The following is a 16024-nucleotide window of genomic DNA, read 5'->3' on the forward strand; positions in this document are numbered from 1 at the left end:
GCCCTCACCTAGTGCCATCACATAAAGCAAACGGAATCGAAATCGGGTTAGAAATGGCGAAGGAGTAGCATTTTGTAGCAAAATGTACAATATAGGTCAAAAATCAAGGTCAAAGGTCAAAGAAGGCAAAGGTCAAAATTCTGTGTACAAGTTTTGAAGCCCTCACCTAGTGCCATCACATAAAGCAAACGGAATCGAAATCGGGTTAGAAATGGCGAAGGAGTAGCATTTTGTAGCAAAATGTACAATACAGGTCAAAAATCAAGGTCAAAGGTCAAAGAAGTCAAAGGTCAAAATTCTGTGTAGAAGTTTTGAAGCCCTCACCTAGTGCCATCACATAAAGCAAACGGAATCGAAATCGGGTTAGAAATGGCGAAGGAGTAGCATTTTGTAGCCAATGTACAATACAGGTCAAAAATCAAGGTCAAAGGTCAAAGAAGGCAAAGGTCAAAATTCTGTGTAGAAGTTTTGAAGCCCTCACCTAGTGCCATCACATAAAGCAAACGGAATCGAAATCGGGTTAGAAATGGCGAAGGAGTAGCATTTTGTAGCAAAATGTACAATATAGGTCAAAAATCAAGGTCAAAGGTCAAAGAAGGCAAAGGTCAAAATTCTGTGTACAAGTTTTGAAGCCCTCACCTAGTGCCATCACATAAAGCAAACGGAATCGAAATCGGGTTAGAAATGGCGAAGGAGTAGCATTTTGTAGCAAAATGTACAATATAGGTCAAAAATCAAGGTCAAAGGTCAAAGAAGTCAAAGGTCAAAATTCTGTGTAGAAGTTTTGAAGCCCTCACCTAGTGCCATCATATAAAGCAAACGGAATCGAAATCGGGTTAGAAATGGCGAAGGAGTAGCATTTTGTAGCAAAATGTACAATATAGGTCAAAGGTCAAGGTCAAAGGTCACGACTGAAATTCTGTGTAGAAGTTTCAAAGCTCCCATGTAGTGCTATCATATAAAGCAAACAGAATCAAAATTGGCTCATAAATGACAGAGAAGTAGCAAATTGAAGATTTTGATCACACACGGACGCACACACGGACGGACGGACACACGGACGGACGGACACACGGACACACACACGTACGGAGCCCGTTTCATAGTCCCCTGCTCGAACTCGTTCGGCGGGGACAATAAATGTCGGATGTTTGAAATGAATAACGGTAATATTCTGCTCCGTACGATGCAAAAATAAATAACAGTTTGTTGCTTTAACATTTGGAAATGATTAATGGTATTAATCCGCTCAGTTAGATGCTAAAACAAATAGCGGATGTTTGCTTTCACGTTTGGAAATGGATTAGGATAGTATTCAGCTCCGTAAGATTCTAAAATGAATGTCGGTTGTTTGCTTTTACATTTAAAAATGAATAACGGTAACTTTCGGCTTTTTTACAATGCTAAAACAAATGTTGGATGCTAACAAATGTCAGCAAATGCTCCCATTTTCTCATTTCAAACGTAAGTTTTGACCTTCTCAATATATGGGCATCAACTTTTATAATAATATCTACGCCTATTTGTCAAATCTTTAAACACAGAGTAAGATGATTGAATTTTCTATTCATTTGTTTTAGACATGGACATCTGTATCACTTCAATAGTGCTTAATATTAATTTGTCTATGTTTAGTAGGACCGATTTAGTTTTTCTAATGTTTTTCCTGATTTTTTTTTTGTCACCAGATTTTACTTTCGACCACCAGAAAATAAAAATCAATGATATTGGTGGCCCGATAAAACTTAGTGCGGAGCCCTGTGTATTCTATTCTTCATTGTGATCGGCCTATACGTCCAGATTTTCATAATCGCATTGCTGGAAGAAAAAAAAGTTTCAGTGCTTGCGTTCTCGGGGAAATAAACTTCATGAAAGGCAAAAAAAAAATAGTTTAAAAAAAGGCACTACGAGGGAGATTGATGTTTTGACAGTGGGGCGTGATTAATGGCAAAGATATGACTGTCAACGTAAGCAGGTGCGCCCCGACGGTTGAGAAATCTACGCGCACGGTATGACTGTCTCGATCAAAAATCAAAACACAGTGGTTAAAGAAAAGCAAATGATGGGGCAGCGCGTAGTGCTATTGTAAAGCACTCCATTGGCACGGGTGCTATGTGCATACCATGTTCGTGTGTTGGTAGGTGTTGGGGATTTTCCTTGTCAGCTGTGTATCGGGTACTTCTTCTTGGGCGCGCGATTGTTCTGGTCTCAGAATATTTACAATCGAGTGTGAAAACATTTGTGACATGTCTTCGCTGTCCACGCGCGCTTAATCGGAGATGCTGAGTGATGTTTACAATTTCGATTCGAGCAACGTGCTGGGAAAAACAATAAGTTAATTAAGATCGGGACATTAGATTTCCCTTCGAGGTAACCGAACTTCGAGTTATCTTTTTCAAGCTACGCGAATTTTAATACACGGAAACTCCATAGGAACAATCGGGACTTTCATTTTGCCCCCGAGGTATGCGATATTCGGCTTATCCGACGTCGGGGTATCCAATGACTGTAGTTGTTATTTCAATGCCTTATTACTGCATTTGGTTACCTTGCCAGTGAAAAAAAAAAAAGGATGAAAAGTACTAAACATCCCTCCCATTTTTTTTCTGGGGTTCTGGAAACCATCCTGCTTTTGATATTTGACAATTTTATGGGAATATCACTACTTTTGTCATAGATTTATAATGCATAGCCACAGAATAATCCACTTCTCTCCAGTGCGATCATACAGTGTACGTACAGTTGTATTTACACTGATTCCACATTTCCATTTTTCTCATAGAGCATTCAAATGAAGTGAAAAAACAGGATGTAGCCACTCTTTACTTTGACAGTGGTTCAGCCATACAGAATGCAATTTATGGTATTATTAATAGTCTTAAGATCGAGACATGCAGAGAGCGACACGCTATCATACTGTAACTAAAAGTGGTTATTTTCGTGCGAGTAATTTTTCACGCTTGGCTGGGTAAGGTAAATTTCGCGTGTTTCGAATTCTGTGAAATCAAGACATTTATAGTGGCACATAATGACATGCTAAAATACTTGTGTAGTTTGATTTTTGTGCTGGTTTCTGGTCGTGCGAAAATTTCCACACTGCAAATGTTTCCACCTATTGCAATATGCCTTTTAGAACCATGTTGCTTGGCTCAGCAGAAGTTGAGAACGGGTCAAACCCTTGAACTTTTTTTTTCCTTCCAGACAATCAAGCATTCATGGCACACAATGTACTATGGATATCATACAAAAACATTAAAAAATTATCCCCCCAAAAATTGGATGAAACTTGCAAGTAGGGCATTTCCGTGAGTTGTGCGACATGACCACCAAAATTTTACCCGCATATTTCAGGACAACTGATAATCTTACTTTGTTAGCCATAGTTTGAAGTGTGTGAAACCAACTTTACCTTTAGGAAAAGTTCTCTTTTGTGCATTTTTATACCTTTTGAAACCAGAAAGCATTTTTTGACCTAAAAATTCCTAAGAATGCATTTCTGTTGCTCTTTGTGATAATTTTTTATATTTGAGGCTCAAATCAAACTTTGTTTGGTTTTACAAATCAAAAATATGTTGATCTAGCAGTAAATAAAGTGGAGACCTCGATATAAGATATGTACTTCGGACAGCAGCGTGCTCTTACATAGCTCGAGAAGCTGCTGTAACGTGAGTTACCGAAACATGAACTTTTTAACCTAGCAATTTTACTATGCCCAACTGAGACATGGTATTTTGGATTATCAAATAACTATGCAGCACACATCCAAGAAATATGATGGGACTTATAGTCTTTGCTTCAAATTCTCATAACAGAGGTCTTAAAATTGTAACGTGAGTTACCATGTAACGTGAGTTACCACAATGTAACGTGAGTTACCAACATGATTTTTCTTTAATACCAAGAAATGATATGAAGGTTGTGATTGTAAGTAACCAATGAGTACATGATTACTGAACTCTTGTATGAAGATTCTATTTCCAGTAGATTTTTATTCTCTTGGTCTCTCTCTATCACCAAACCAACTGGTCTACATGTACAATGTATCAATTACACATGTTCATCACATGTTAACTTCTGAAAGAAACTGTTCCACATTTACTATTTAATATTACAGTGCATGTATACTGATCTGTTACAAAAGTTGTTAAAAGACATTTCTTCTAAAGCTGCACGGACCTTGTTCCAGCAAATTTTCAAAATTTTGTGATAACTATTAATAGCCTCCTGATTGGGATAATCACTGCATGATTACTCTTGAAAAGTTCTTGTTTTTGTAATTCAAGTGATTACTATTTGACATTTCATAGTTTATACCTACCTGTATAGACCAAAGCCATTGTTTATGAGGCTGAAACATTTACACTGTACATGAATGAACAGAATTTTAAGATTGGAGCTCGCTTCCTGCTGTTTTTTCTGAGATTTTTGAGAACTGAACATTGTGAATTTGACACGCTTATGTGTTTTATACTATTCTACTCTGAGGTTTTAGCTATATTGTTGCAAAATCCTACAATGAAACTTTTCCATGTTTACTATAATTTACTTTACATGCTGATCTATTACCAAAAACTTGTTGAATGTGAACCTCATTATCAGACATTTTCTTTAAGAGCTGGACAGTCATGTACCTTAAAGCAAACTATCAACATTTTGTGATATTAATAGTTAGCCTCCTGATCACAAAATATTAACTATTCATGTTTTTCATTGGGATTTACTGCTTCAGTCTGCTTGATTACTCTAGAAAAAACTGGTATACTTTTTACATGTATGTACAATTTAAATTATGGCTACTTGACATTTCATAGACCACAGCCATTGTTTTTTAAGGCTTAAACATTTATGAACATGTTTTATTAAACTGATCAATACTGGTAGCAGATAACTAAAATTTATCTGCAGTTTCTGTAATTCAAGTCTAATTTCTGTACCAGTTTAGTATAAGAATTTGTAAACAAATCAAACATACAAACAATTGATTATCGAGTAATTCAAACAATTATCAAATAATTGGAATATAAAATATAATATATATTGTTTAAAAGTTAAAAGATTTATTGAAATATTCATTTCTGAACCTTTAAACTCTCCACAGACTACATGTACAGGTCTCTAGTCTCGTGACTCAGTGTATTAAATGGAATAGTTTATGGATGACTTGTTTTATCTAGATAGCCTGAAATCCATTTAAATCTAGTAAAATAAAAAAACAATCAAATCAAATTCTCAATTAAATCCTCAATTTCTGATGCATTTGTTAACTGGAAAAGAGTGTAATTTAATGAAATAGACTCTGTTTCATATCATTTTGTTGAATACAATTTTTGTCTCAGTACAAATGAAAGCTTGGAAAATGACTCAATTAAAAATGAAATTTATCTTCAAGTTGGTATTCTAAATGTAAAGTTTCCTGCCTTTTGGTAATCTCATGGATAGAATGGGATTAATTACTGTCAGATCAATGTTCAAATCAATTTAGATTCTTTATTCATGGAGTTTGTTTGTGAAAAAAAGTTGTCTTGGTAAGTTTTCTTTGGATTATTAAGACAAAAAATCGTCTTGTGATCATGTGGACAAACTGTAACGTGAGTTACCGTAACGTGAGTTACCGCTTCACATGACGATACCTGGAGAATGTAAGACAATTGAATTTTTACCATACTCTGTGATGTATGTTGTTAGTCCATGACTTTGACACAATAGACTTTAAAGTCTCTCTGTTTCTTGTTTGAGGAAACTTTTGAATATAAGACATGCCAAATTTTTGCATGTCCAAATTATGTAACGTGAGTTACCGACATTTGTAGTGTTTTTTCTCATAGTTCTCATAAGAGTCTGTGGATGTAATGTTGCTGTGAGGTAGGATGGAGGTGCATGATACTCATTCACATATAGTAACTCATATCACTAATTAGGTTTTAAGAATATTGATCTCAACGACCTAATTTTGAGTTCAAAATGTAACGTGAGTTACCGTGGAAATGCCCAGTAAAGTTGACAATGACAAGGAACAGATGATTTACATTGATTTTGGTATAAATGATCTGGAAATATTTATGAATTTTTGAAGGATTTCGTATATTTTGGCAAATAGGGTAAATGAACTTGAGAATTTAAAGGACAAGTCCACCTTCATAGACATGTGGGTTGAGTGAATGCAGCAATATTAGTAGACCATATCAGTGAGAGTTTGAGCAAAATCAGACAATCCGTTAAAAATTTATGAATTTTTGAAGTTTCTGCTCAGTCATGGCTGGATAAAAAGACTACTATAACTTGTGATGTCACATGAGTACAACGATGTAAAGAAAGACTAAAGAAAATTCAACATATTTCCATTTTTCTCGCATAACAAAAGAACACTCCACTTCTCTCTTTCAGAAGGCAGGGGGAATAATATTACCCTTAACATACGTCAGTAGCAAGTCGAAGAAATGTGCACTTTATTCAAATCGGTTGCGAAATTCTCTATTTTCCTTATATATTCGTACGCATGTGACATCATACACTGTAGTAGTCTTCTCTTCCAGCAGTGACTGCGCAGATACTTAAAATATTCGTAAATTTTGAACGGATTGTCCAATTTTCCTCAAACTTTCACGGATGTGTTCTACTAATATTGCTGCATTCTCTCAGTCCTTGTGTATATGAAGGTGGTATTTGAGGTTTGCATATGCGTACTAAAGCACATGCTCTGCTCGAGGAGTCACACAGCAGGAAGCTGACGAGATAAACAATTATAACATTATTATTTTTGTTTTTTAAGCTATCAATCATTGGGAAATTGGGTGAATTTCAGCATGCGGGGGGGGGGGGGGGGGGGGTGCACCGGGCGCATGCCCTTTTTTATTTTTCGGTTAAAACCCAAAAGAAATAAAAAGAAAAAAAGCATGTGGAATGGACAATCGGTGGCAATTGCCCAATCGGTTAGCTAGCTAGCTAAAGCTAAGTTCACAAGGCAAAGCAAGGTCTGTCTAATTGAGGCAAACACCTGTCTCATGCTGCATACTCTATTTATATGAAACTGGTATTCACTAGGTTCTATAGACTATGGTGGCTAGGTTTAGGTCTACGTTACAGAGCCAAGCCAAGTCTCAATAATAAAAAAAAAAAGTGCCGAAACAAGACTGCCCTGTTCCCGATCTCGTTGGTCAAACGGGGAACCACCCCCTTTCTAATTTCTGTTTTACAGTGTCAGTGAGCTGTGTACCATGCTAAGGCTGCGGCTGCAGCGTATTTAGCGCTCCATAGCATAGCGACTGCTGCGGTAAGAGCCATTCCATGAAATGAATGTAACGTGTTACAAAATACGTTGGTATTACCCTAACATTCTACCTCATACAAAACAAATGATCACCTTGAAGATTACTTACTCAGAGAGCCATCGTCGAACTTGTCAAATTCCCAACCAGCTTTCGACTCATTCGTCATTTTAGGTCTGTTATCCAGCCTTCTCAGACAGCTTGCGGAGGTTGTAGCGCTTCACGGTAGAGATTACACAGACACAGTCGATCATACGTACACTGTACTGCAGAAATGAATGGGGACAGTTTCAGCAGTATAGTAATAGTACATGTAGTGTGTGTGTAGCCGATGTGTGTGTGTGTGTGTGTGTGTGTGTGTGGTGGGGGGGGGGGGGCACATCATGCAGACAAATCACGAGGGGAGTCTGCCGAGTTTGCTAGCGAGACGTATAGCGCCATCTACGTTTACGTCTACAAGTGCTTGCTGGGGGCGCGGGGCAGGAAGTAAACAGAACACCCTCGAACTCGACGTGGTCGGTGTGTGCTTTGGGGGTGGTGAGTTGTACACTAGTCGCCGGAGCGGAGCGGAGCTAGCGGAGACTTGAGCTTTGGATGAGTTGCAAAGAATTTTTAAATGATGAGTTGAGCTGGGACCTCGACCACCCTCTGCTTGTAGTGCCGAAAGCTGTGTACAGAGTTCGGTATAGTTTTGCTTGAGTTGCACATGTATCTCGCTACTTCCATCGAAGCATAATTGATGCAGACTTATAGATTTGCCGGAAAGAAAGATTTCCAGGCCTAGCCTGAACAGTGAATGTAGTGTACTGTAGGGAGGGGAACGTGACCGGATCGGATCGCCGGATGCAAGGTAACAGAACTTGGAAGTGTAGTGTGCATATCCATGTTTATGACCGTAAACTAGCCCTTTAATTACTGTTATTTAATATCTAACAACAGTTAAAGGCATCATCAGGGGGGCATTTCATGAAGCGTTTTGTCAAATATTTCGTCTGACAAAATGTTAAAAGCTACTGAAATCCTTGACCGAAAGATCGGTCTGTATCTGTCCGTCGGGGAATGTTCTGCGGAGACTGCGTCTGGCTTCACGGATCCCCTCCGTATACAGACCGAAGTCAATGATGCCAGCTCCTGTGTGGCAGTAGCGCACAGATCAAACGTTACGATAAACCAAATTTCAGACAGCTTTTTTACATTCAAACAAGTTTGACATGACATGACACATTATGCAGCAATATTTGGGGTTAATTTCTCACATTTTGCGATCGAAATACTCACAGTAACGCGGTTATAATGCAGAAATTTTATCCATATCGCAACATCGCCGTAGGTCGCCATTTTAAATCTGTAAACCAATCACATGTGAGGTACTTTATTAAGTAAAAAAAACACGTAGAAACTACCTCGCATGTGATTGGCTAATAGATTCATACTGTATGTTTCTGCAGTTTGAACGTGACAACGCGACGGGCTGGTTGATGTGTGTTTTGCGTTGAAAATTCGACCGAAATATTGGATTATTCATTAATCTGGTGAGTGTAGTCTATTCTTGAATAGTTGATTTAACTATTCAAGCTTAAATTTGCCGACCTAGGGCCGTGAATTAGACGCAATCGAGAAGGGTGAGGTACCTCACCCAATTTTCCATAGAGACAGTGGTTAAGAACATCCACACAGCAATGGGTACTACAACCTTCCGTCTGTCTACGGAGGACGGCATTAATGGCAAAATACAAAAGAGTCCTCCGGACAGACGGATCTTTCTGTCTACTGAAATCCTTGCATCTGATTGGTTGAGAGCAAATTTGTCCGACAAGTTGTCGGACAAAAATGCTTCATGAAATGCCCCCCCCCCCCCCGATTACCGATTAGTTTATCTGAATTAGTGCCTACCTATGATGACGCCCAGTAGTTTACCATGACTCTAGCCTGACCAGACCGCTGTGTCGCTTCACGACAGCAGCTGCGTGTAGTTACCATGACTCATGAGTACTGTACTACTGGTAAGTCAAAGACTTGTAGAGGGCCTTTCAAAGGTTCTAATCCTAATCCCGAGGAGTCTATAAATTTACGCTATGTGTTGGCTGTTACAATGTCCATGCATGGGATGGTCAATTTATGCAATAATTTGTTTTATGTTTCTGTTTCCAGTGATCATTTAGCTTAACAGTTTTAGACTTAAAGGCGTTTTTAAACCAATGTTGCCTCGACAGCATCCGCACATAGACTATTCCAAGAATTTACAACTCTCTGGCTGAAAGAGTTAAACTCTTACTAGTTCAGCTGGATCAAAATTGACCGAAAGATCGGTCTGTATCTGGTCGTCAGGGATATGTTCCACGGAGACGGGGTGCTGCGTCTGGCTTCATGGATCCCCTCTACGTTGGAGAGCCAAAGTCAAAAAAATGATACAAGACTCCTCCGGACAGACGGGTCTTTCTGTCTGGATCAAAATCTTTCATATCATGCAACATCTTGAACACTTGATCATATCAGAATGTTTACGTCAATCTAGGGTCAGATAGCCTACATACAACCAACAGATGCACCTAGTACTTTAGTAGTAGTGTCTACAGACTACAGTTCTGAAATTGGGGGGAATCCAGGGGTTTATAGGGGCCACACACTTTTGACTTCAAAATGATCGACTCTATAGTATTAAGTAATTGATATCTTTGGTTACAGAATCATATTCTCACATGTTTTAGCTTTTCTACAACTACAATGTCATTACAATGCAACTTTTGCCATGATGAAATATTGCAATAAACATTGCCTAGTTCATACAGAAATTATGAGGAGTGGAATGTAGCTTGTATTGTAGAAGGCGACTTACAAAGAACCCTTTTAGATTGGATGCAGGACTTTTTGTACTGGGATAGATTAGCGACCTGCAAAAACCTTGTGAAATGTTGTGATCACTACATAGCCTCTTTCCTAATAAAGTTTTATTTCTCATTCATTCTCGAGCTCCCTGCGCTCAGCCAATTATATCACCATTATGTTATGCGTTAAAGTAAATTATACAAAAGTTGCATCTACATGTAACATTGAGACAGGGGTCTTACACATATTTGCATTCTTCAAACATGTTCAAGCACGTACGCTGTTATTCAATTTTGTGTTCTAGTATTTTATTCTGTAAATTGTATGCTAGTTCTATGACCATGTCCCCAAATATCTGGAAAGTGAAGTTTAGTTTATGATATATATTCAATGGTAATTTGACTCTTAAATTGGTAGTTGTGCTATCTCTAACAAAGTGCACAGAGTGAAGTGGCAGTACATCAGAAAAAAGTGTTTATATTTCATAGGATATTGCATCTCTATATTGTTTTCAAAGCTTGATTACACATTATCTTTCTTCTTCTTCTTGTTACTTTCAGGTATCGGTAATTCACATAGTGGCTGAAAGATGACACGACTGACAGTGACCTGTTAAGCAAAGAAACAGAAAAAAAGATCTATCCTCCGTGTTGGTTAGAGGAGTGTATTTTTTTTTTCTTGGTTGAGAAGTACAGATGCGGGAACTCAGTATGCGCTTCTGCAGGAGGTTCAGAAGAACCAGCTGTGAGTTGTAGATCAAACCTTATGACGAATTATGAGAGCAGAGTTTAATTCATTATGATATCCCTCACAAATTACAATGTATCTCTTGTTTTCTGCTTGGACGAGGGCATTGAAAGAGACAAAACGTATACCCACTTTAAAAATCCTTATCCCTTCAGAGTTCAACTATTTCCCTTGGGAAGAAGTTTTTTTAAAAATTCCGCTGGCAACCTTTGCTAAATGTACCACTAATCCGTCAGGAGTACGTATTTTAGTGTGTGAGACAATATCACACACCGCTCGACTTGATTAACTCTGAACATCTTCAGTAAACAATATGGTTTTTCCACTACACATGGCAGCTTCACTTTGCAAGAAGTTAGATCAGGTTTTCACAGACAAATGAATGTGTATTGCGCACTGCAGACCATGCGTAGGGTCCTACACTTTCTGTGTAAATTTGTGCAAGGAAAATGTGAACTTGGGTGATCGGTCATCTGCAAACTGTAAACAGTGAGTAAATCCCGCTTTCTTTGCAGTTACTCAGCCACTGAAATAATTAGTGAGGGGTATAAACAAGAATACCAGGCATTGGTTAAGTTATGTGCCTTCGGTGACTTAAATAGTACTGCATTTTCTTCATGGCTGCGCCCCTCTGAAAATAGTGCTATTGAAGTCACCTCATGCACATAGGTTGTACTTTTAACCAGAACCTCCTAGGCCAGGTATATTTGTTACATATCATTAATGAAAACTCTTGTTTCAGGTTGCAATAGCCTTAGATTAGCAGTGATTTTGTTGAAGTATATATGAGTATCGCCATAAATCCCCCAAGGTAAACAAAAGGGAGCAAGCAACCGATTGCCTTCGAATCCCATCTTTCACCTACCTAGGTGAGTCTAATGATAAAAAAAAAAATACACCATTGATTTGAAATTCACCAGTAACAGCACTAATTGATTAAACTCTAATCCTGTGGGCAGGAATACATGATTATTTGCTCTGGTTTTCACACACTCGCCCCATTTCTGAAATCATGGCAATAATTCCAAACTAATCTCAAGATTTTTCGGGATTTGTAGATCGTGATGCTAATTGCACTATTTATTGTGACACTTTTTCCCCTGCACCAGTGGCAAAAATATTAAGATGTGGAACGCGATGCAAAGATCGAGATTTGTATCCCGCTAATTTGCATCAGTGTGAATCCTACGATGTTAACCTTTGATAATGATATTCAATGATTTTGTTATCTTGAGTGTTATTTTGATATTCCACCTTTCTGTTTATCTGACTTTATCCCTTTATGTACATCCTCTGGAATATGGTGAAGGTGCATTTCAGTATTGCTTTGGCTCACAACACAAATTAAAATGATTATGATTATAATAACAATAATAACAGATTATTTATATTGCACAACCAGAATTATTTCATGCCATAGTAGATGTATGTCAATCATAATAATGAGTTGTGATTGGTTAGATTGCGTCAAATGATCATATATTTCTGTATAGGGCATGGCCATACCCTGTACCATTAATTTTGGAAAGAGGAATCCAGTGCATTAATACATGTAAATACAAGAGGAGTCCTTTGTTTACTTTTGCTATCATTTGGGATCAATATTATTTAAAGAAGAAAACATTTTAATACTACATTGAGTTTATTTTATATTAAAGGTGATAACTTTTGTATCTTGGATCTAAATATAATCAGTAGTACATGATTTTTACAGTGACAAGATCCTGTATGTACACTGGTGCTGTGCCATGTGTAGCTCTGTAATCAAAACTCTCTGTAATTTGTGTGGCATGCAAGGCTACTTCTGGCCTGTCCATCAAGCGGAAGTGATTCCAAAGGAGAGTTTAAACAGCTGCTTTCCTTTAGGGACCCCCCCCCCCCCCCCCCCCCCCCCCGTTTAACTGAAAGATCAGGTTGGGCTAATGCCAACGCCATTTAGCACGCAAGAAGGGTGAATGACAAGACATGTGTGTTGACGTACTGACGTGTCTTCATTGTGGGAAGGGGGGGGGGGGGTGGGGAGCACATAAACGTGTACTTTATATTGCTTTGAGGATGTCAATAATTTTACATGAAAGAACATGATGCATTTGTATGTTTGCTCTCCTCATATTTATAAGTAACCCAATTAGCAAATTAACCATATGGAATTTAGCCATTTGGGAAATTGGAAACACCTGACAAAATAAAAAAGGTTGCCTGTCTCATTTATGATAAAAGCAATGTTTGTTTGTTAGTTGTTGGTTTGGGGGGTTTTTTCAGTCAAAAATGACATTTTCAAGCAAGATAACTCTGGAGGATTAACTTCTGTGTAGAAGCTCAATACTGGTAGTCTAGTGCACTGGTCTAGTGGATACGACACCTGTATAGAAATCAGGAGATTGTTGCTTTGAGTCCATGCCAAGTATGTACATGTATGCCCGTGATTTTTATATCATGGCTCCTACTATAAAAGCAGTGTATGATTAGTGCTTATTTTGATATGTTGAGGAAGTGCAATTTGTCCATCACATGCAAGCTGTAAGTTTGCCTTATATACCCAAGTGTGTGGAAAGTTTGCCGGTCACTTCCTTTCAGGCCTGCTTTCAGGCCAAGGGTACAGGAGGCCCACTGTTTATGGGTTGTGTGTCAGTCCAGATAGTGAATAGTGGAACTCAACGTCACTTTCAAATTGTCTCTCATGAATAGAGCAAAATCAGAGCAAAACAGAATGGTGGTTGTTTTATCATAATAGAACCTCCAATGAGAAGGTTTTGGGAATTTATAAATCTACCATGATTCAGTGATATTACCTGGTAGTCACAACCATATGAACTAGCAAAGGTGGTAATGTAATCAACTTGCAAGTCTCCTATTGAACTGTGGGCTGTAAATCTATACTACATTGTACATACCCTTCTTCTGATGTGAAATCAATAAAAGTAGTATATATTTTATATAAGAGCGCCTCACATCAAATTAATGTAGGGCATGTAGTAACTTGCTAACAATGATTTTCAAGGGGGGACGAGGTTGTAGTTGTGCAATTATTAATCTTAAAATATTATTTTAGTAATCATTTTTTTTTTCAATGTCCAAAGCCATGTGGGAGAGGTATGAGGTGATGACAATATGGCCTTTTACAATTTATGTGTGTTTGATGAAAACATGGGAATCTCTACAATTCCAGTAACTTTCTTATTCTATGTCCATTTTTTGTGAAATGTCTATTTTGTTTGTCTTGTTTTACTTATTAAAGTCAAATTGGACATAGTGCAGAATTACACTCCAAGGTCAATACAGCACTAGGTTTGTAAATCGATATGATTTTGATCAATGGTATACTAAAAAGTGAAATGAATTTGAAGGGTTGCTGTGATCATAAAACATATTTCTTTGAATGTTTCTCTTGTGCAGTACCTTTCCAGATAGCAGTGATTGGGCTTCTGGCTCTAATCATCGTTGTCCTCAGCACACACCTACGATCAGACTCGATGGAAGAGGCGCTCCTTCTGCAGAACTTGAAGAAAGAACTGCACAGAGATGCAGCAGAGCTCAGCCAAGGTAATTGCAAAGAGTTTGTCTACTTTTTTTTTGTATTGCCTCTCTTCTTTTCCTTCTTCCTAAGCTGATGATGATTATGGTGATGAAAATGTTAATGATCATGATCATGATAAGTGATGATAGTGTAGTGATTATGATAATAATAATATGATAATACACGAATACAATTTTTATAGCGCCATTTTCCATTCAGATTAAATGCTCGAGGCGCTTTACACCAAAGTAAAGAGACTGAAAATACATATACCATAATAGAAGAAGAAGATGAAAAAGAAAACATGATGATGATAAACAGATTTTTTTTCATTTGCTTGTTGTCATTTTCTTCACATCCTCTTTTCTTTTCTTTTCTTCCAGGTCTTCTAACCTTACTTTTTTTTTCACTTTGTCCCATCTTACTTTGTTAGTTAGTCCACCTACTTCTCCTTGTCATCCCCTTTCTGCTGGAATTTTGTTTTTATTGATTCTGTCGGCTGTTTCTGCTCCATGTGTTATTGTTCTCTTATCATCTTTCCAATTTTTTCTCGTACAGACATATGAAGGCCTTTTGTCAGTTAGCTTATAGAAATCTTACACGGGAAGCAAACATTTGGCTAAAATTTCTCTATGTCCTCCACACAAAATGATTGCTTCCGAAAAGCACAATTGAAATTCGTATCAGAATAGTGAATGATGAGACCTTGATGATATTCCCTTTGTTCCAGTTTTGAGTGAGTTCCAGGTTGCTTAAGCCCCGTTTTGACAGAGCCTTTCAAACAAGAGTTACCGTGACAATGTCCGGGCAATCTTTATTTTTGCCCCACCTGTTAAAATGGTCCCTGCAAAATATTGCTCGGATGTTGTCATGGTAACTTCTGCCAAATTCCACCCTGGCCAGCGAGGGTAATTACCCCAACTTTACCCTGACATTTTCCTTCTGTTAGAACGCTCTTGCAGTAACATTCCCTTGATACACTCAACACGCATGCACAATAGTCCGAACAAAATAACACAACGTTCGCCAATCACGCGCATGGATTGTAACCACACCACCTTCGCGCATGAACAGGTAGGTTGTTATGGAAACCTGCCAAGAGAAGATTTTTCCTTGTGGTCTGTTACAACAGTACCCCTTGCTCTCTCATGCAGTTTTATTGCCCGAGGCAAGGAATTTTGTTCTCCGGACGTTGTCCTGACTTTGTCAGGTAAAGTCTGTTAAGATGTTTTTTCATTGCAACTGATCGACAAATTGCCCTACATTGACGTAGATTAGCACTGAATTGATCAGTGTTTTAGTAGTAGCCATGATAAAAAATCATGGAAATACATACTCGAGCAGGATTTGAACCTACGACCTCCTGATCTCCGGACAGGCGTCAACTCCACTAGACCACCGAGCTTCCGCACGACAGCAAGTGTTGGTTCTAATCCTTATAGCGTGCAGCGGGTACTGCATAATCAAATTCATGAAATTCTTCCATCGAGATGTTTTTTCATGCCACTGATTGACAAATTGCCCTACATCGACGTAAATAAGCACTGAAATGAAAACACTGGTCAATTCAGTGTACAATAGGGCAATTTGTCAATCAGTTGCAATGAAAATCTGTGATTAGTAGTATTTAAATGTGGTCCTTGTTGTTTTGTCACTGATGTACAGAGCT

General features: G+C 38.1%; 1 protein-coding gene and 1 long non-coding RNA gene across 2 annotated transcripts in view; one reads left to right on the forward strand and one right to left on the reverse strand.

Annotated features, from left to right (window-relative positions):
• Positions 1 to 7516, reverse strand: part of LOC139728239 (WASH complex subunit 4-like) — a 51455-nt gene extending 43939 nt beyond the window's left edge. Inside the window, exon 1 of the mRNA XM_071639204.1 lies at positions 7377 to 7516. Within this exon, the coding sequence (XP_071495305.1) occupies positions 7377 to 7434 (58 nt within the window). The 5' untranslated portion in view covers positions 7435 to 7516. The remainder of the gene's footprint in view (positions 1 to 7376) is intronic.
• Positions 7517 to 7836: 320 nt separating this feature from the next.
• On the forward strand, positions 7837 to 14375 carry LOC139728251 (uncharacterized). Its single transcript, XR_011710796.1, has 3 exons — positions 7837 to 8131; positions 10652 to 10835; positions 14235 to 14375. It is a non-coding gene; the product is annotated as an uncharacterized lncRNA (long non-coding RNA).
• The last annotated feature ends 1649 nt before the right edge of the window (positions 14376 to 16024 follow it).

Source organism: Diadema antillarum, unplaced genomic scaffold (genome assembly GCF_040938485.1).
Source record: "Diadema antillarum isolate AM-2024a unplaced genomic scaffold, OU_Dant_1.0 scf00000019, whole genome shotgun sequence".
Classification (NCBI taxonomy): Eukaryota; Metazoa; Echinodermata; class Echinoidea; order Diadematoida; family Diadematidae; genus Diadema; species Diadema antillarum.